This window comes from Mus pahari, chromosome 14 (assembly GCF_900095145.1).
Source record: "Mus pahari chromosome 14, PAHARI_EIJ_v1.1, whole genome shotgun sequence".
Lineage (NCBI taxonomy): Eukaryota > Metazoa > Chordata > Mammalia > Rodentia > Muridae > Mus > Mus pahari.
In genome coordinates, this window is record NC_034603.1 from 30,190,265 (window position 1) to 30,211,673 (window position 21,409).

The 21,409-nt window shown below is 41.5% G+C and overlaps 1 protein-coding gene and 1 pseudogene across 5 annotated transcripts in view; one reads left to right on the forward strand and one right to left on the reverse strand.

The window, feature by feature from the left end:
• Specc1 (sperm antigen with calponin homology and coiled-coil domains 1) overlaps positions 1-21,409 on the forward strand; it is a 267,085-nt gene that overhangs the window by 198,099 nt on the left and 47,577 nt on the right. For all 5 annotated transcript variants that reach the window (XR_003845145.1, XM_021212939.2, XM_029546076.1 and 2 more), the window contains 3 exons: positions 1,373-1,454; positions 6,040-6,193; positions 12,321-12,423. Coding sequence is in view for 4 of the 5 variants with exons in the window: in XM_021212939.2 (XP_021068598.1) it covers positions 1,373-1,454; positions 6,040-6,193; positions 12,321-12,423 (339 nt within the window). In the remaining variant the exon portion in view is untranslated. The remainder of the gene's footprint in view (positions 1-1,372; positions 1,455-6,039; positions 6,194-12,320; positions 12,424-21,409) is intronic.
• Positions 9,035-9,738, reverse strand: LOC110332017 (annotated as a pseudogene).

Genomic DNA, 21,409 nt, shown 5'->3' on the forward strand with positions numbered 1-21,409 from the left:
GATGGTTGTGAGCCACCATGTAGTTGCTGGGATTTGAACTCTGCACCTTTGGAAGAGCAGTCGGGTGCTCTTACCCGCTGAGCCATCTCACCAGCCCCCCAAAAACAACATTTTAAAACAGTTTTTGAGAATTATATTCTACAACAATTTTACTTATGATTATCACCAGGAACCATACATTTCATGCTTAATATCAATGTAGAAATGGACCCTTAAATTAAAGAATTCTCTTATAATGTATATAAACAGTGTTCATAACACCAGTATCAAGGTCAGTACTCCTGTTCATAGAGGGTGGGTCCAGTGAACCATGGAAACAATAGTGGCTAACCCATATGATGCTCATCATGTGCAGCGATCTACTTGTATTATTGTGAATGGACTTTTAGTCATCAAAAAACCCTCCCAGCAATCTCTGTGGCACTATTGATGTTACATCATTTTCTGGCTAAGGCAGCTCAAGTGCAGGGAATCACATGGCAGATAATAGCAGTCAGGCTGCAGAAGACCCTCTGGGTCACGCGGCCACTCATTCTGCAGTTCTCATGTGAACCTGTCAGGGTGGTGGACATAGCCTAGTAGAATCTAGTGCAGCTCCAGGCCACCAACATAGAATTATCTCCAAGATGTATTCAACAAACAAAGCCAAATGGCACCAAGTAAGTCTAATAGGTGTTAACATTCGCGTTTTTATAGATATGGTGGGTAGTTTATATGAAATAGATTACCTTTGTATATACTCATTAATCATTAAAACCCAAAAGGTAGGTGTGTGTGTGTGTGTGTGTGTGTGTGTGTGTATGTAGTATGTGCATATGTGGCATAGCGTGTCTGTGTAGATGGGCATATTTGTACGCATATATGTGAAGCCAGAGGTCATCATCAAGTGTCTTCCTTTTGGCTTTCCATCTTATTTTTTGAGATAGGGTCTTCCAATGACCCTGGAACTGACCAACTGGCTAGATTGACTGGCCAGCCACCCTCTCCCTTTTCTCTACCCTTCCCCACCACTCCATGAGTCTCCTGCCCTGAGATCCAGGGGTTCCAGCATTCCCAGTGCTGAGAGCAGGCATGCTGTTTCACTTTACTTAAAAAATTATTTTTACGTATATCTCTGAGAATGTATGGAATATTCCAGAAAGGATAAAACAGTGCCTGTGAAATACATAGCAGAAGTGAACTGGGAATTATCTTTCATTGTTTGTTCTGTTTAGGCCTGTTGGCTTGTTACTGTTAAACTAGTAAGTTATTTTAGAAGCCCCCTGGGTGTTCTGATGTGCTTAGGAATTGTGTGCAGGCACAGCAGCGTGTCCTTGCATTGTATTTTCATGTCGGAAGCTCTTCATGCCCATGTGCCCTTTGGTTTTGACAGAGACATTCAACATACAGCAGCATGAAGCCAGCCAGCAAAGGAATGTCTCAGCGCCTAGATCTGCCGGACCTTCCCCTCTCTGGTAAACGACTGAAAACACAACTACTTTTGGCCTATTTTAATGGTGTTCACTTTTTGTTGCATGAACTTGAACTTGGAAAATTAATTGGTGGTGTTTATTTCTGCCAATTTCATCCCCTCAGGGTGCACATTGTGCCCTTTAGAGCCAAATGTGCAGCTCGTGCTAAAAGGAGGATCTCCTGCTTGCTGCCCTCTTCAGTGTGCGTGGATGCAAGAGACATGCTAACTTGCCTGGATTTGTATTGTTTTTAATAAGCTGAATCTCAAGACATATCTTCTTTTCTTAAAACAAAACAAAACAAAACAAAACAAAACAAAACAAAACAAAAACGTAACTATGTTTATGCAAAAGCCCTTGTCTGGCTTTGTGTTTGTCCACTGATATCTCGGGTCTTTAAATGCATCATCTTTAGGTCTTGCTGCCTCTGCGAATCATCCTTTCCTCTTGTTGCACTGTATCCTTTTCAAAATCAAATCCTGACAGTGAGGCGGAGGTCTCATCAGTCACATTTTCATTGCTGCCGAGCCTCCTGTGCTGATGGTGCAGAGGTATCACCAATGAAAAGACAGTAAGCAAAGCCCTGCTTGGCCTTGAGTCTCTGGGCACTGCCACTCCCCTCCAGCTTTGGCTTTGTTGTGTTTTGCTTTCGTCATGTCTTAAGATAGAAACATTTCTGGCACTGGGAAGGTAGCAAGCACAGTGGTCAAGAGCTCTTCCCGTTCTTGCAGAGGCCCCCAGTTTGCTTTCCAGCACCCACATTAGGTGGCTCACCTGTAACTCCAGGAGAGCTGACAGCCTCTTTTGGCCTCTAGGGGGCACCTGCATTTATGTGTATAAACTTACAGTCACACATATACATGTAACTTAAAATTGATCCAAAAAAAAAAAAAAGAAAGAAAAGAAAAGAAAAGAAAAGAAAAGAAAAGAAAAGAAAAGAAAAGAAAGAAACTACTTCAAAGTGTCATTTGAAGGATTGAACTGATTCATTTAAAACACTGAGGTATGCCTGGGATGTCATGGCCATCATAGATCGTGCTGCTAGTCACGATCCTTGCTGTTGTCTGCTGAACCTATTGATAAGCTCAGAAAAAAGAACAATGCTTCTGGTCTAGTAAATGTTAGTGAGTTTTCTGTGAGGGACTGGAACCAAGCTAATATCACAGTGAAGTAAGACACAAAAAGTTATGCTTGCTCTGTGCTGTAATTTAGGTATGCAATAGCATTACATCAAAACTACACATAGCTTGCTTAATAATGATGCATTATCACTGATAGTCATCTCAGCCTTCAGCAATTTAGCATCTTTTATCAGACAGAGGGTCTTGCCTTTATGTTGATGGCTACTGACTTAGATCAGGTAGTGCTTGCTAAGTCGGGATAATGGTGGCAGTTCTTACCAGTGACATTTACTGTGTCACCTCACTTTGGCTTTCCCAAGGGTTTTTTCCCACATAGCATTTCTTTCAAAATTAGAGTCATTTCTTTCAAAATATGGCTTTCCCCTGAGTTTACGTCATACTCTAAGTCCTTTGTTACCATTTTCAGTGCTCACAGCACCTTCAGCAGGCAGAGATTCTTTCTTAAGAAATGGCTTTCTTTGTTCCTCTGTAAGGAACAACTCACTACTCACTAATGTTTTCTCCTGTGATGGGAGCACTTCAGTCTCCTCCTCGGGCTCCTGTGCCAATCTAGTGTCTTTGCCATTTTTCCACCTGGGACCCCTCAAAGTCACCACCGAGGGCTGGGGTTACTGCTTCCAAACTCGCGTTGAGGTTGATGTTTTTACCTCCTCCCATGGATTATCGTGATCCCAGTGGCATCTCAAGTGTCTTTCCAGAAAGCAATCCACTTGGTTGTTCAGATTCATGGGGAGAATCATTATTTGTGGCAGCTATAGCTTTTGAAATTTCTGTATGATAAACATTGAAAGTCAGAATTACTCCTTGATCCACAGGTTGTAAAGTGGCCTTTGTGTCAGGAGGCAAAAAAAGACTGTTAATAATATTATCTTTGCACATCTCGATCGTAGTTTTAGATGACCAGCAGGAATACCATCAAGGACAGTGAGGGTGGAGTTATTAATTGTGTTGATTATTATTGTACACGTGTGTATTGTATGTGTAAATATGCATGTACCACCACACATATGTAGAGGTCAGGAGACAACTGTGTAGAGTTGTTTCTTTCTTTCTACTTTCACGTGGTTTGTAGTATGCAGCAAGCACCTTCACCCATGGTATAGTGTAGGCCTTGAGCATAGTGTTGTTGTTGTTGTTATTAATTATTATTATCATCATTAATGTGTGTGTGTTCTTTAGTGTACATGTATGCACCACATATATGCAGTGCTCAGGGAGGCCAAAAGAGTGTCAGACCCCAGAGAACTGGTATAGACAGCTTTGAGCTCCTATGTAAGCGCTGGTAACTGAACTCAGGTCTTCTTCAAGAACAGCCAGTGTTGTTAACCTAAGCTCTCTCTCTAGCCCCACAGAGAGATTGTGAAAGGATTTTTGTGTGTGAGAGAGCAGTAGGCCTTTACAATGAGCTTTAAAGATTTCATACATGCTGTTGTAAAGAGATGCACTGTCATGTTGCCTTTACTGCTCCATTTACAAATTATAGGCAGAACTGGTTTAATACATTCTTAAGTACCCAGGGCTTGGGGAGTTAGCATGGCTGCAACCTAAAAGCATTCAAATCTGAGCACCTCTTTCCCAGAAGTGGAGGGTGGAGGCCAGAACAGAAGATTGGAAACCTGTCTGCATCATTATGTAATATAGCACACGCTCATTATGCAGTGTGAAATAGGGAGACTTACTTGCTCAAACAGTGCTAGGTGAATTTTTTAATCTTGTGGTAAAAGCTATACAACATAAAATTTACTATTTTACTGTACTCTGTGGGTGATCATATTTTTATGTCTTTCTGAGGGTGTTCTACCAACTTCCAAATTTCCTAATTATCTAAAGAACCATTCTCTTGATTGACAAGATAAATAATAAAGTTGAGGCCACAATTATTGCTGTGGAGCTCATTTGACTGCCCTCCCCCTTCCTTACCCCCTAGGCACCTGTCTCCCAGAGATGATTCTGTTTACTGTAATAAAGGACTGCATAGTGAAAACTGTTTGCTTCCAGCCATTTCCAGCAACTGCTTGTCAACACTGAGGTCATCCCAACTGCAGATTAATGTCCTGTTTTTGTTGTTCTCTTCAGCGATGTAGAACTGTTTTTCTCTGCTATTCAGACCTAATTGGCCTCACCCCCAACATCATGCCCATAATTGATGGCTATTAGCTAAAGAGGTACTGTTTTCTTCTGTGACTGTGGGTGACAGAAGGTGGCCCCAGCTGTCCTGTGATGTACAGCTAATCACCTGAGCCTCTCAGCTCCAGCTTCCACCCTATATACACCACCCTTAAGTGTGTTTTGCTTGTTTTTGCTTTTGTGATCTTTGAGAAATCTGGAGAATTCAGCTCATTTTAGTACCTGTTTTCACTAATGCTAATATGAAAGGAGCTTTTAAAAATATTTTTGCTCAGTTTTTAGTGAACTATAAGTCTGTAATTGAAATAATTTTTTCTCATGTGGGCAATTTTTCTTGCTTCCTAGCTTTTCGTCTGCTGCTACCTGACAGTCACATGAGACATTTTCCTACCAGCTTTTTCTCTGTGATATCATAAAGCAAACACACTAGCTAGAGACTGGGCTAGAGGAGTAGGTGTCCTAACGGGGTAATTGCACAAGGCTCTTAGAAGGGCCCTTACTTTACTTAATACTTTGATAACTGTGTGAAAATTAATAATCATTTTTGAACAAAGGGCTACTTTGGCACTAGGCTTTTCTTTCTTTTTCTCTTTCTCTTACATGTATGTATGGGTGTTTTGCCTGCATGTTGTCTGTGAGCCACTGATATGCCTGGTGCCTGAGGAGGTCAAAAGAGGATGTTGGATCCCCCTAGGACTGGAGTTATAGATAGTTGTGAGTCATCAGCTGGGTGCTAGGAATCGAACCCAGCCAGTGCTTATAACCACGGAATCATTTCTGCAGCTCAACTAGATCCTTTTTTAAAAGATTTTTTGAATTTATTTATTTGTGTGAGTGTGGATGTGTGCATCTGTGAACATAGGAAGAGGTCAAAAGAATTTCTGTCATTCACCACCTAATCCTTCTGAAGATGCATCCCCCCTCAGTCTGAGGTTCTCATTTTCTTGGCTAAGCTGTGTGCTAGCAAGTACCAGAAACTCTCTTTGTTTTCATTCCTGTTGGGGTTGGGGTTTCAGGTGTGCACAGAACACCTCGCTTGCTGAGGTCTGAACTCAGTCCTCATGATTGTTTAGTAAGCACTCTGAACAACTGAGTTACCCACACTAGCCCAAGGTTTTACAGAGTATGTGTGTAGTCCTGCCTGGAGATAGGAGATACCATGTCCCTATTTCATTTTTATTACTCCAGAAAGAAAAAATATGTCCATGTGTGAGTCTATGCACATACTTATGTAGATATGTCTTTGTACTTGAGCATAAAGTCTGATAACCAGATTACTCCCCTTTAGAAGTAGGTGACAATGTTATTTATTCATCCAGATCTTCTGAAGGGAAGGGCCGAGGACCGGAAATCAGACCCTTACCTCCGAAAGAGTCCCTCACTGGAGTCCCTGAGCAGACCACCCTCCCTGGGCTTTGGGAACACCAGACTGCTGAGTGCGTCCACCGGGGGTCTGAAGCCAAGCAAGCTCAGGTACTGAATTTTAAAGTATGAGAAATGGGATGAACATCGTCTGTCTCCTTCTGTCTCATCCACAGTCAGCTTACTTCTGAATGACAGCAATTAAGATGTAAAACACACCTTCAACAAGTCTATTAAGATGACACTACACAGTGGTTTGGGCCAAAATCAAATGTACCTTTTTTAAGCAGGAGCTCTGAGATGTATTGGTGAATAAAGTCTCTTGTCATGCAAGCTTGACGACCTGAATTCAATCACCCTAACCCACATACAAGAGAGAACCAACTCTACAAAGTTGTCCTCTAACCTCCATACGCATGCATTGACACACAGTGCTATACACACACACAGATACACACACACACACACAGATACACACATGTACACACACACACACACACACACACACACACCAATAAAGTTTTTAAAGCATTAAAGTTTAAGGAAAGTGGGCCTTGGAGAGTTGGCTTAGTGGTTAAAAACACTTGCTGCTGGACCCAGGTTCAGTTCCTAGCACCCCTATCAGATGGCTCTCAAGTACCTAAAACTTCATTTCCAGGGGATTCCCCACCCTCTTCTGACCTCCAGGAGCACATGTGCTTCTGTGGTACACATATATACAAACATTCAGGCGCACACATATATCCATAAAGTAAATAAATAAATCTTTAAAGTTTAAGCAAAAGTACTTGAGAGGTTGTTGGTGGATCAGGGATTCTAAAGAAGAGTGGGATCTCTGCCAGTAGCTGTGAATGATGGGTGGAACTCAACTGGGGCCCTTTAGAAGGCCCTGCCAAACATGCAGCAGGCTCCCAGCCACTCCAGGTAGACAGCTGGGGAGTTACAGCCGGAAAGGCAGGCTGGAGCCCTGTTGCAAACAATCTGTATTGCCAAAAAAAAAAAAAAAAAAAAGCGCTTCATACTTATTTTGGTAAAGCAGTGGGGAACCACTAAGACTGTGGTATTGTGTTTTTGTTTTTGAGTAGTGATTAAGAGCAGACCTGCTATTTAAGCAAGATTATTGAGAACACAGTGGCATAGAAAGAGGATTAAAGAGACGTTTGAGGATCAGTGTTTAAAGGGATGTTAGCAAAGACGTGTAGTATGCAGCAGAGGAGGGAATGAGCAGTGGGGCTGACGAGGCGGTTGCCAGAAGCCCATCTTTACACCCATGATTCTACTACCTCCTTCCTGCTGGTGCCCCTGGCCAACATCCCACAACATCCAGAGTCCTCCCTTCTTTTCCATGTTGTTAGTCTTCTGAATGAAGCACCTGGTGTCCTACTGCAGCCCTCTCAGAAGCCCCTGGGGTAGTCATCACTGCATTCTGCTCTTCAGGGTCTGAAGCTTGACTCCATCCCCCTCACCCGCGGTGATGGCTTAGCCCTTCACTCTAGGATAAATGAAAGACTAATGAATCTACCATCAAAAATAGTACACATGAGATGGCTCAGTAGGTCAGAGCATTTCCCATGAAAGCAGAGGAGGGCCTAAGTTCAAATCCCACTTGGATGTCTTCCACTCATTTGGATGTGTAATTTCATTCTGCGTTTGGGTATCTTTCCCAGTGCCTTGCCTTGTGTTCTGCATAACAGTTCACCCTAGATGAGTCTACAAAACTGTCTACTTCAGGGATAAGAGCCTTATAGTACTGTAATCATCCATGTGGGTCTTGTGGGAAGGTTTGTGAGTCTGAATATATTCAAATCCTATATCTTTGGAATGTAACTGATATTTGATTCCAAATAGGTAAAGACAGATGTTTTAATAGGTTTATAAAAGTCCCAAATATAGATAATCCTGCTATCTGAATGTTAACTGATAGAAACAGATTAGAAGGACCAGAATTAGTGCTACTCTCAAAACAATGCCATAAATTCAAAGGTAGACAATTTATAGTATACATTTTCTTCATAAAAGGTCAGTTAGTGATTTTAAAGTCTTATGTCTTATATATTCATGTTATTGAGATTAGATTTTTAAAATTGCATTTATCTTTGTGCGAGCATGTGCCACAGTGTGCATGTGGAAGTCAGAGAACAACTTATACCACATAAGTATCAACAAGGTTTCGATTCAGTTCAGCAAGTGATGAACCATCTTGCCAGCCCTGGAATGTTTGCATTAGAAATTTAAACCATAGCTATGCATAATCAATTATGCCTACAAGAAGCTGAGGTAGAAAGATGAGGAGTTCAAGGCCAGTCTTGGATACCTAATGAGTCCCTGTCTCAAGGTAGAATAAATTTTTAACCTCTATTATTAAATATCTTGTTATTTTTTTATTATTAATTATTACCATTATTTGTGTGACATAGAATGTTCTTCTCTTGCTCTTCACCATATTTTTTGAATTTCTTACTGAACTTGCAGCTTGCCGTTTTGGCTAGGCTGGCTGAATGGCTAGTAAGTCCTAGGAGGTATCTGTCCCCATTCTCCACACTGGTGTCACAGGCAGGATTGGCCATATTTGTCTTTTATGTTGGTGCAGGTTTTGAACTCAGGTCCTCTGCCTTCATAGCAGGTGCTCTGACTTACTGAACCATCTCCCTAGCCACTTATTTTTTTTTGCAAGTAATATACATTATTTTATTACAAAAAACAAAAAATGCAACATCCTAAAAAAATTTTTTTACTGGTAATACAAATTCCTATGAAGGTTTTTTTTTTTTTTTGCTACCATAAGAAATTAAAGAAACCATTAAATATTTAGAAACATTCAACATCAAAAGCTTTAAATCTAACTGTAGTTGTAGCCCATGAAGCTACAAACTCTTTAAAAAGTATTTTCTCTACAAAGAATCTCATCAGCGATACAAAAATCTGTACAGTTTTTACACTGAAGCTAATGTTGAGCTGCACTTGAATTTNACATTCTTAGCAAAATAATTGCCTGAGCACATATACTCCACACTTTAGGACAGCCACTTATTCTTCATCTTCATCTTCCTCTTCATCTTCTTCCTCTTCTTCTTCCTCCTCCTCTTCCTCATCTTCTGGTTCATTCTTCTTCTTTGAGCCTGTTGGCCTACCAGGACCCTTCTTTCCTGCTCCACTCTGCCCTTGGCACGGTATGCAGCAATATCCTTTTCATACTTCTCCTTTGGTTTAGCTGCTTTCTGCTCATAAGGTTGTTTATCTTTGGCAGATTGCTCAGACCACATCTCACCCAGTTTCTTTGCAGTATCTCCAATAGACAGGCCAGGGTGTTCAATTTTGATCTTTGGGCGATTTTCAGAGCAAAACAGGAGGAAGGCAGACGGTGGTCTCTTCAGAGCACTTGGATCTTTTTTCTTTCCTTTCTTGTCCCCTTTGGGAGGAACATAGTTCTTCATCTCCCTGTCATAGTGAGCTTTGTCGCTCTTGGCCAAATCTTCAAACTTGGACTTTTCCTTTGCGGACATGGTCTTCCATCTCTCGGAGCACTTCTTGGAGAACTCGGCGAAGTTGACCGATGAGTCGGGATGCTTCTTCTTGTGCTCCTAGCGGCAGGTCTGCACGAAGAAGGCGTACGAGGACATTTTGCCCTGCGGCTTGTTGGGGTCACCCTTGCCCATGACGACGGAGCCTGGGGGGGGAGAGAGAGAGAGAGAGAGAGAGAGAGAGAGAGAGAGAGAGAGAGAGAGAGACTTCCTTCCCCAAGCTCCGGCGAGAACTCTCCCTAGCCACTTATATTTGAAGTATTTTTAATGGTAAATTCGTTGGCTTCTCATTTATCCAGAAACTATTTACTTTAATTGTTCAATTATAAAGAATGACGTAATTTCAGGTGTGGTCACTATGGCTTAATTTTATAAATTGTCCATATACAAGGACAATTAGCAAGGCAGTTAGCAAATTGTACAAGAAAGTTTTTAGTGCATATTTCAAGTAATTTTCTTAAAAATTAGTTTATATTTCTAAGACCTAGAATCACCCATTCCTTGGATAAAATTATTGAAAAATATTTTATTAAGGGTCTGGAGAGATGGCTTGTCTGATAAAATATTTTCTGTATGAGCATAGGAACCTGAGTTTGGATCCCCACCCCTGGCCTTGTCTGTAACCCTCCTGTGGAGAGCAGGGGTGTGAGGCATGACAGTGGCAGATCCCCAGAGCTCTCACCAGCCAGTCTAGCCAATTGATAAGCCCCAAGTGTGGTAAAAGACCTGTCTCAAAAGAAGGAGAACAATTACGGAAGACAGTTGATACTGACCTCTGCCATCCACATATGTGCTACATACACATGCGCTTTCATACATACATTCTCTCTGTGCACACATATAAGAGTTTTTTGTTGTTTTCCTCTAAAGGGTTTATAATTTTAGCTTGCAAAGTAAGCTGGGAGTAGATTAACAAGAAAAATATACAAAATGTTGTTAACATGCAGAATCATAGGAACCGTGTACAAAGTGTGAGATTGAAAGGAAAGGTTGACTAGTTAAAACTTAAACAGCCTTTTCCAGGGCAGGGCAGGTGGAGGTGTCGGGTGAGCTTTATGAGGGCAGTATATCTTTTGAGCACACACTCTGGTTGTAGTGTCTGACTTAGGGTTTCTTCCTCTGTTGATCTGGCTGGTGAATGAAGGCTGAAGATAGCTGTGTTCATCTTTTCCTGGGCCTAGTCAGATACAGGGAAAACTTTGCACAAAGTCTGTCTCCACGCTGGGAAGGGGAAGAAAGGATGGGCAGGGGGACCTTTATTAACCAGCTTTCCACTGTATAACTAAGACGACGACAAAACTATCCAAAGAGAAGGTTTTGGCTCATGGTTTGAAGGTTGCAGCCTATATTCTCTTGGCCCTGTTGCTTTGGACCTATGGTAAGTTGGGATGCTGTAACATTACATAATTGCTGTAATTTTTTTTCTTACTATGGAATATTCTATGAGTGTGATTGGACCTCAACTTACTTATCGGATTATTGGCACATAGTTGGCTATCTTTTTACTTTTGTAAGAATGCCACCTTGCCACCTTCTTGGCTACCTTCTGGGGTCGGTGTCTCAATTATATCTATCTACCTTAGGAGTGGATTGGTAATTCCTACCCCATTGTAGTTGTTTGCCCTTTGGTGAGTCTTTCTTTCTCCATTATGAAATAGAGTACAAAACTCCTGTAGCAGGATACTTGTGACTTCATGACCCCGTGCTGTATGATGTAGAAGCACTGTATGATTCTGAATCTCTTCTTGGCATTTGAATCATTTTAACTAGACCAACAGTGGGCTCCTAAACACTTGCTCTTAGGATGCTAAGATATTATAAGTAGTGATATCATCTCATCCTGTGCCTAGAATCCATGGAAACTGGGCAAAGACTCTGAGTCATTTCATTTTATTTTACTAATTTTCCCTTCTTCTCTACTCCTAGCACCTAGTTTGAGGTTTGACTCAGCCTTTTCCTCTACCGTTTACATGCTAAAGTGTAGCATGTATAGGCATGTTGTACTCAAATGATGTTGTATTGCACTGAACAAAAACCCAGATGAATAAATTTTAAAGATTTCTTTTTTTTTATTTTATGTGTATGTTTGTATACCACATGTATGCATGAGCCCTCAGAAACCAGAAGAGAATATCCAGTTTTCTGAAAGTGCAGTTATAGGCAGCTGTGAGATGCCATGTAGTGCTGGGAACAAAACCTGTGCCCTTTTGAGAGCAGTCAGTCTCGTAACTGCTGAACCCCCTTTCCAGCAAAAAAGAAAGAAAGGAAAAAGAAAAAGAAATCCTCAGATGTACAGTTGTCAAGTACAGTTTAGTTTTCTTTTATAACATATAGTGTATTTTTAATGTGACTTATTTGGCTTTAGAGTACTTTTCTTTAGAGTACTGTTTACATAAACCTAAATTTTGGCTTTTTCTTATATAGTTATTTCTGATATATTTGTGGATTTAAAAAGTCAGCATCTTGCCAGATGTGGTAGTGCATACCTGTAATCCCAGCACTTGAGCTGTAGAGATAGGAAGATCAGGAGTTCAGAGTCATCCTTGCCTGTAGAGGGAGTTCAAGACCAGCCTGAGGCATATGAGACCTTGTTTCAAAAGAAACAGAAAAACAAAACAAAACAAAAACAAAAAACTACAAAAATAAAACAAATGAACAAAAAACCCCAGCCATTCCACCAGCACCTTCCTTAACTATGTGTTCTTCTTTATCACCAGTGTTGAAAGAAGAGACCCTCTGGCAGCCCTGGCCCGGGAGTATGGTGGCTCTAAGCGTAATGCACTCCTGAAATGGTGTCAGAAGAAGACAGAAGGTTATGCGGTAAGGAGCGGTGCTGCCAAGTGGGCATTTGCGGTCCTGTGCCCGACGTGTCCCATGTGTGCATGTGTTTGGTAGCCCGGTTTGCATCTAATGTCATCTCTGTCCTCTCAGCCGTGACTCCCAGGGAGGGTATGATATTTGTGTATTGTACTATGCAAAGGTCTCCCAGATGAGGAGAGCGAGGGTATGGGACAGAAGGCCAGTCTGCAATCCATCCCACAAACTGTATCTGTAAGTAGTCACATGTGCTGTAGGAAGGAAACCTTTTGTCTCACTCCTCCTTCCTAAAGCTTCTTCCCAAAGAGAGAAATGCTTCCTAATTTGCATAAAGGCTTCCAAAGGTTTTCCAAGGTTTTTTTATCCAGAGCTTTAAGTGTTTTTATTTAGTTTAGTTTTATTTGTCTAGGATGGTGTTTACTTTCTGAGAAGAGCAGACAAGGAAGTGATACCTGATATAGGTTGAAACTTTTATTATGAAATAACATACACAAAGATAAAAGTACATGAATTAGAGTCTCATTAATCATTGTGAAATGAAAAACAAGTCATAAACCCCATCCAGAAATAGCATGTTCAGTTCCCACAAGTCTGTCATAACTTTCCAGCCGGAGCCCCTTGCTACTCCCTGATATACCTACCTGTCTGCCTCATTTCTTCTCCTTGCGGGTTTTCTGTAAAAGTGCTTGAGTAGTGTGCCTTTCCTCAGCTTTTAGATAAAAGGAGCAAAAAGCTATATAATATTTTCATCAGGCTTTTCATACAGTATTAAGTGAGTAAGATTCATCCTTTATTGCTGTAACTTATTTTCCTTACTATTTAGTAATACATTCTATGATGTTGCCATTACTTATCTATGCCATTGACATTCTTATACCTGCTACATATGCACTTAGGAGTGGAATCCCCGGGCCTTACTCCATGCTCATAATAAGATATGATCGAGAATGCCAAGCAGATTTCTAGTAACTGTGTGTTGTCCATTCTGCCGTCGGTCCTGGGAGATCTGTCTCTGTACGTTTTCACCAGCATTCCGTTCTCCTCTCTCCACCGAGCTGCTTGCCAAACTCCTGCCCATTTTTAAAATCCTTTTCCCCTTTTCTTCTTTATTGCTTTCTAAAATCCTTTCTATGGGCTGGAGAGATGGTTCAGTGTTTAAAACTTTTATTGCTATCACCATCTCTTCAGGGCATCTGTCAGCTGATGATGCACATTCAAATATGCAGCCAAAACAGTCACAGATAGATAAAATAGAACATAAAATTTAAGTTTAAAATGTTTTATAGTTTATATATAAGTTCTTTGTTAAATGGATGTATCACAGATTCTTTCATGTGGCTTGAAATTTCACTCCAAAAACAAAACTCTTAATTAAAAAATTGTATTTATTTTTTTTCAATTTGTGTATATTTGGATGCATGTATGTAGACACATACATACCACCATAGTGCACCTGTGGAGGTCAGAGGATAACTCTGTAGAGTTGAGTCTTTCCACTTTTTTTTTTTTTTTTTTGGTTTTTCGAGACAGGGTTTCTCTGTGTAGCCCTGGCTGTCCTGGAACTCACTCTGTAGACCAGGCTGGCCTCGAACTCAGAAATCCGCCTGCCTCTGCCTCCCGAGTGCTGGGATTAAAGGCGTGCGCCACCACGCCCAGCTGATTCTTTCCACTTTTATGTGGGCTTCAGGAATCAAAGCAAGGCTTAAGGAATCTTAGTAATCTCTTGCTGGCCCAGAGCTCTTAATTTGTACTAAGCCAGATTGATGCATCTTTTCTCTCAGAGTTAAGTGCTTTTTGTATCCTGCCCAGGAGTCATTTGTCTGAGGGCCAGGTATAGTAGCTCATGTTTTTTTTTTAATTGGATATTTTATTTATTTACATGTCAAATGTTATCCCCATTCCCGATTTCCTCCCCTAGAAGCCCCCATTCCATCCTCTCTCCTCCTACTTCTATGAGGCTGTGCCCCCACCCACCACTCCCGCCTCCCTGCCCTAGTACTCCTCTACACTGAAACATTGAGCCTTCACGGGGCCAAGGGCCTCTTCTCTAATTGAATTCCAACAAGGTTATTCTCTGTTACATATACGGCTGGAGCCATGGGTCCCTCCATGTGTACTCACTTCTTGGTTCGCAGTTCAGACCCTGGGAGCTCTGGTTGGTTGATATTGTTGTTCTTCCTATGCAGTTGCAAACCCCTTCAGCTCCTTCAGTCCTTTCTCTAACTCCTCCATTGGGGACTCTGTGCTCAGTCCAATGGCTGGCTGTGAGCATCCACCGCTGTATATGTCAGGCTCTGGCAGAGCCTCTCAGGAGACAGCTTTATNAGGCTCCTGTCAGCATGCACTTCTTGGCATCCACAATAGTGTCTGCATTTGGAGACTGTATATGGGATGGATCTCCAGTTAGGAGATGGCCTTTCCTTCAGTCTCTGCTCCACACTTTGTCTCCATATTTGCTCATGTGAGTATTTTGTTACCCCTTCTAAAAAGAACCGAAGCACCCACACTTTGGTCTTCCTTCTTCTTAAGCTTCATGTGGTCTGTGAATTGTATCTTGGGTATTCTGAGCTTTTGGGCTAATATCCACTTATCAGTGAGTGCATACCATGTGTGTTCTTTTGTGATTGGGTTACCTCACTCAGGATGATATTTTCTAGTTCCATCCATGCCTTTAATCTCAACACTGTAGAGACAGAGGTAAGCTGATCTCTAAGTTCCAGGCCAGCCAGGAACACATAGTGAAGAAGAGCTTCCCAGTCTCAAGCTTTGAAAGTAGCCAGGACCAAGAAAGGCTAGCAAGTAACCTTGGCTTAGCTAAGTCCCAGTTAGCTGAGAAGCAAGGCTGAGATTCTCTTTGTTGTGTTAACCATACAGTAGTTTAAAATCAGAGTTTATCCAGAGTAGTATTACCTTTATCTTGTTTTTTGAAAAAAAATTCTCCTTTTATGTCACAAAACTTAAAATACTTAGTCGTATTCATGACAAATAACAAAGGACCACAGAGGACACACTTGCTTCTAGCTCATTTTTATTCTCCTGGCATTTCTATTTACCCTCAATAAGTCCTAGTCTATGGGATGAACTAGCCCACAAATGGAAACCATTTCCATGCCAGCATCTTTCTACTTGTCAGCCATGCTGCTGAGGAAATGGAAAAGCAGGAGAAGCAAGAGAATGCCAATTGTGTGAGGGGTGGGGGTTAGTATCAAGAAAGTATGGTAGTGGAAACTGGAAGAAAACAGTCAAGAAAAGCAATCAGCCTCGACTGTGGCTGAGCCCAGTGCGGTCGTCTCTGGCTGGGTGCTGTCATTTCTCTACTGTAGAAGTGGATCCAGGGACAGACAAGAGGAGTTCAAAGACAATTATAGTTTTCAGAAGAAACTGACCCTTTGTGGTGTGGTGTTATAATTAAATAGCAGGGAGGAGATCGACAGTATATTTCCAGTCAGTTGAGAGAAAAATATTTCCTGCTAACAAAAACTTGTTTTGTAAATGCCTTGGATTAAGTTTTCAAGATACTTTATGTTTGATGAAACCCACAACTTACTGTGTCTGAAGAATATTTTTCACCCATTGTTAAGTGTTTGTAAGTTTAGGAAGAATTATCAATCACACATGTGTCTACCTTTCACAAACTTGTTTAGCTAGACCAGTTTGTTCACATTGGTGTCTGGAGCTCTCTGTACTTACGCTCACAGAATTTAAAAGACAAAACCAATTATTGAAAGTTCCAATTATTGAAAGTTTAGATGTTTCATAATCTCTTTGAAGATGATGTGGATTTTTACTTTAAGTAACTTTTTACTTTGCTATCTTTCTATATAGCCAGGTGTTGAATTGAAATGGACAGCGAGGAAGGGAAGCCTTTAAACACCAGTTCTCTGGCTCAGGGTCCCTGCCTGCCAGCCAGTAAGGAGCGTTAAGCATCAGAATGTTGAGGTCTTATTGATGCTCATGGTGTTCCTTTGTGGGGTGCTCTATATTTGCGAGGTTCATGGCTATGAGTGCAGCAGCCAGCTGGGCTAAGGACAGGTTTCCTTTCCTTCTGCCTTCCTTCACCAAGGGACGTTGACCTGGATTGCGTCCAAATCTCTGCAGAGCCCTGTTAGTCACCTCCTAAGCAGCACAAGGCATAGTTGTCTCTATGCACCTTGGCTGTATTCCTAGGGCTTTGCCATGTCCTGTGCTCTGGTGGACACTGTCAGTTCAGTCCAGGTTATGGCAAAGTTAGCAAGTGTGAAGTCTGCTAAGACTACTTGACTTTAGAAACTGATTCTTTCCAGAGCCTCTGGGTAAGGTCCTGTCCCCAACATGTAGAAACAGAAACAGAAAGTTGCTAAGCAGTGCTATTCACACCACTCCATCTACAACCAGACCACATACAAACTTCATAGCTCTTTCTGCAGACCTGAATGTTAGCTTCTGCTAAATTAGATGGGAAAGTGATGGGTCTTTTCTTGTAGCCATTAGTATTCTTGTCATTCTTCTATACTCTACTTCTTTTTCAGCATGCAGACTCTTGACATCTCGAGGTGCATAACTGTCAAGAGTACACTTTTGTCATGCTGCCCACATATCTGAATTGTCAGAATACCTGTCTTAGCCCTTCCACATTGCTACAAAACACCACAGATCAGATGGTTTACAGACAATGGGAAGTTACTTTTCATAGTTAAGGGTTGGAAAATCAAAGATCAAGGCAGATCTGTAATGAGGAAGGCCTGTTCCTGTTAAATAGGTGACACATTTGGCTGTGTCCTTGCATGATGGAAAGGAGTAAGACAATTCTCAACCCCATTTTGTAAGGACATAATCCCATCAGGGGACCCAACCATCTTCCTAGGACTCACCTTGTAAAATCGCCATGGTGACCTGAGGACTGAGCTGCACTCACAGCCTTTCTCCCATATCTTTAGTGTGATAATTTAAGCTCCCTTAGAAAAAGTAATTGAGTAAGAAAACTCCATCACCAAGATGGTTTCCTCCCATAGATTTTCATTGTGATTCACATTTTAGCTTCCCATTCTTACCAAGGCCCAATCAAAGTTTACAGCCTATTTCATAGGCACTGAGACCAGAGAGGGATGAGACTGAACTGTAAGCTGTGTCAAGGCTGAGAGGGGAGCAGTAGTTTAAAACTGTATGCTGTGTCCTTGGGGTTATGTGCTTATGTGCAAGACCCTGAGTTCAGAATCTACGCCAGTAGGTGGGGCGGGGATCTGAGTGCTGCTGTCAGCACAGGTTTGTATTGCATCAGCCTGAGGCCAGCAGCACCATCATAGTAACTTCTGTTAGTTACTTCTAAACCTGACCTGAGAGACGATTAAGTGAGGATTGAACATGAAGTAAAGAAACTAGTTTTAGGCTACAGTTAGAAGGCCACCAAAATAATCATTCATAGTGTTGATAGAAAAACAAACACAACCCCCACAAAAACACCAGAGCTCTCACCTCAAAGGGAATAAGAGTAGTTTATTCTAGAACTGAATTTGAGTGATCATATCCCAGGAAACACAGAGCTAGGTTACCCCCAGGTCCCTTGTTCCAGGGTGGGAGCAGTTTGGTGTAGCTTTATGGTAACAGAACAAAGAGTCTCAAGGTATTTTAAAAATACGGTAGAGGAAACAAAAGAGAAGCAGTTAGAGCAAGATGGGGGAGTCTCTCCTAAGAGATCCAGATGCTGTCTGATTACGTTCTTAGCTTTTGGCTTGGTGGAAGTCATAATTTCCGAAAGATCTGTTTGTTAATCACAGTACATTAGGTTTGGCACAGAGATGGGCAAGAATGGCTATTAAGAGGGCTAAAGCTAGCCCAAGAGGAAGTATAATTTAGGCTCTGGATCTGCAACATTCCAACCTCTCCATATCACTGCAGTTCTGCTCTCTCAGTCAGCCTTTGCAGATGTGGTATGGAAGGCATCCCAAGCAGAGGGAAGGAGAGGATTGTGTTTGGGGTAACAGGCAGGCAGGAAAGGAGCATTCAGGGCAGAATAAGAGGCTGTTTCTGCTGGAAGTGCAGCTGAGCTCCTGAACAGTAGGCAGTGTCAGGTTTTAATTAACCTTGCTGTGTCACAGCTGGAAAAGGGCTCCTGAAGATGTGCATACCTGAGCTGTGCAGTTCTTTACATTCCTCACTTGTCTCCAAGGAAAGAGAGTCATGAATCCTGTCCCCACCCCCAGAGGTGTTACTGTCTGCTCTGTAGCACAACCCCTGATGATTCCCCGTGACTCAAGATTCCTGAGCACTGTAAACTGCATATACATGACTTCTTTTAAATCTCCAGCAGGCTGGGTGTGGTAGTACACATTCTTATCACTTCGAGTTCAAGGCCAGCCTCATCTACATGGAGAATTCCAGGAGAGCCAGGGGTACATAGAGAGATACTGTCTTAAAACAACAAACAACAAGGCTACACAGAGAAACCCTGTTTTGAAAAACCAACAAAGCAAAACAAAGTCACTAGCAGGAGATGGAGGGTTAGCTCAGTTGAAATTTGTGAAGACTGAACTTCTATACAGAAAAACAAAGTAATAAAAATAAGTCACAGACATTTAAAGTACTCAAAAATACAAAATTGTATTTACCACAAAGTATGACCTGGTATAATGGGGCCTAAAAATGAGGCAAACTAAATTCTCATGCAATGGCCAACTTTATTCATTGCATGGGACGATTTATACTCTGAGGGTTAAGAAGAGTCACCTGAGTAAAGTGTCCGTCCCCAGGACGAACCCCACATGGCAAAGAAGCACATGAACAAGTAACAATAGCCAGTGGCAGTGAATAAAGTAAACTCACTTCTATCTGCTGTGCTTGGTAGGGGCACAAAAGTACGTTCCAAGAACAATCCTGTGTTTTGAAGAAACTGAGGTCTCAGGACTCTTGTTTTTTCTCAAGCACTCAGAATTCTTCCAGGACTCCATTCTTAGAATGTGTTTTAAACTACATGCTTAACTAAACACTGGGCATCAAAACAGTGCAATTGGAAGGATGGGATACCATTTCTTTACTTACTGAATAGGAAGATTTTTGATGATGGTAATGTGGTCAGAATGAGAAGTCTACACAAAGCAGATGAGTACCAGCTTCAGGGAAGAACTTAAGAAGTGTATACAGGTATTGTAAAAATGAGTGTACCCATTAACACAGAATTACTCTTCATTCCTAGATATTTATACCAAAGAATAGTCATAGATGCCTGTAAAGATGTAATTACAGATTTACTATGCTTTTATTTATAATTATTTTAAAATTTGGAAATGATACGAATTGCTTATAGTGGAGGATTAAATATATTATGGTATATGTCTGTTACAGAGTTTTATATATATATATCCCTTAAGCATTATGATTCAGGAAAAGCTAAAGACATAAGAGGAAAAAAAGTGGGACCTAGAGGTGTAGAACATTTATGCAGCATGTTCAAGACTGGAATCACATCCCCAGTACTACAAAACAAGAAAATAATAGATCTAAGATAGTTTCATTCTTTTCCCCTCTTCCTTACCCTTCTTCTTGTCTATATTTCTTAGTTGTTTATTGGGAGAAACTATACCTTAGCCCACGCAGGCACATTTCATGGTGTAGAACAGGTCAGTGATGAACTTCTGTGGAGCTCAGTCCCCAGAACTCTTTACAGTCTGCAATCACAGCACTCTGAAAGCTACCAGCCTTTCATGGAATCATAATTTCTGAAGAAATCTGCATATGCCTTCTTTCTTGGTTCAGCCTCACCAAACTTACAGAAGCTGCACCTCCCAAGGGCCACAGTGAATATGCCAATGGTATGAATGCGCCAACCATATGAACCTGCGGAAGCTTGGCCAGAAGACCACACAGCTGAAGTTTCCACAGCACAGTGGGAGTCGTGGGAGTAGTTGTCCTCCACACCAGTGTCCTTCGGTTCTGGGAGAAATGGATGGTGTTCCAGCAGCATGCAAGCACACAAGTGCATGGAAGACCCATTGGCTATACCAAAGGAGATCACTTTTTCATTGTAAAATAAAATTTTATGGTACAGCCCAGGTTGTTTTATATTGTGCTGAGGATTGGATGAGGGCCTCACCCACACTGAGCATGAATTGCACCACTGGGGACTAAACTCAGGGTTCTCTCACCGAACTAAGCCCTACTCCCAAAATGACATCTGTTTTGAGGAAAAGAGTCAGATACAAATGACATTATATGACTCCATTTATTTTCAATTTCTGGATTAAAAACTACATAGTGGAGATGGAGAGATGGCTCAGTAGTCAAAAGCACTGACGGCTCTTCCAGAAGATCTGGATTCAATTCCCAGCACTCACATGGCAGCTCACAACTATCTATAACTCCAGGTCCAGAACATCTGACAGTTTCACTCAAACATACATGCAGGCCAATGCACATAAAATAAAAATAAACTATTAAAAAAAATGACAAATCCTAGGAATGGAAGGTAAGTTAGTGTTCCCCAATCTCCTTCAAACTCATGGTCTCTTTTACCATCAGATGTTAGTACATGCATATGTGTATTTGCATATGCATATATATTCCTAAGTATGACCTGTTGTGTTCCTATAATGTTACTTGTATGTTTTTAGGGCTAGCCACTTGGCCCCAGACAGCCAATTGGTGTGCTGTTCCCTGCAGAGGGTCACCTGTCCTGCTCCTGGCTTTACTCAGTTGCCTGTAGTTTATCATGTAGGGTTCAGCCTTGTGGGCTTCCCCCCATATAGTTTGGCCTGTTTCTTGGTATTCTTGTTCAACTCACATTTGGGCAGCCCTGTTGGTGAGACTTTTTCTGATATTACTTGGAGACACAATTTCACAGCCAAAGGTTCTCTGGCTCTTACAATATTTCTGCCTCTTCCTTAGGTATAGAAATGTTTTCTAAATGCATCCATCGAGACTGGGCTACACAGTTCTGTGTTTTAATTGGTTGTGATTTTCTGCAATGGTCTGTCTGTTACAAAGAGAAGTTTCTTTGATGAGGGGTGAAGACTATCCA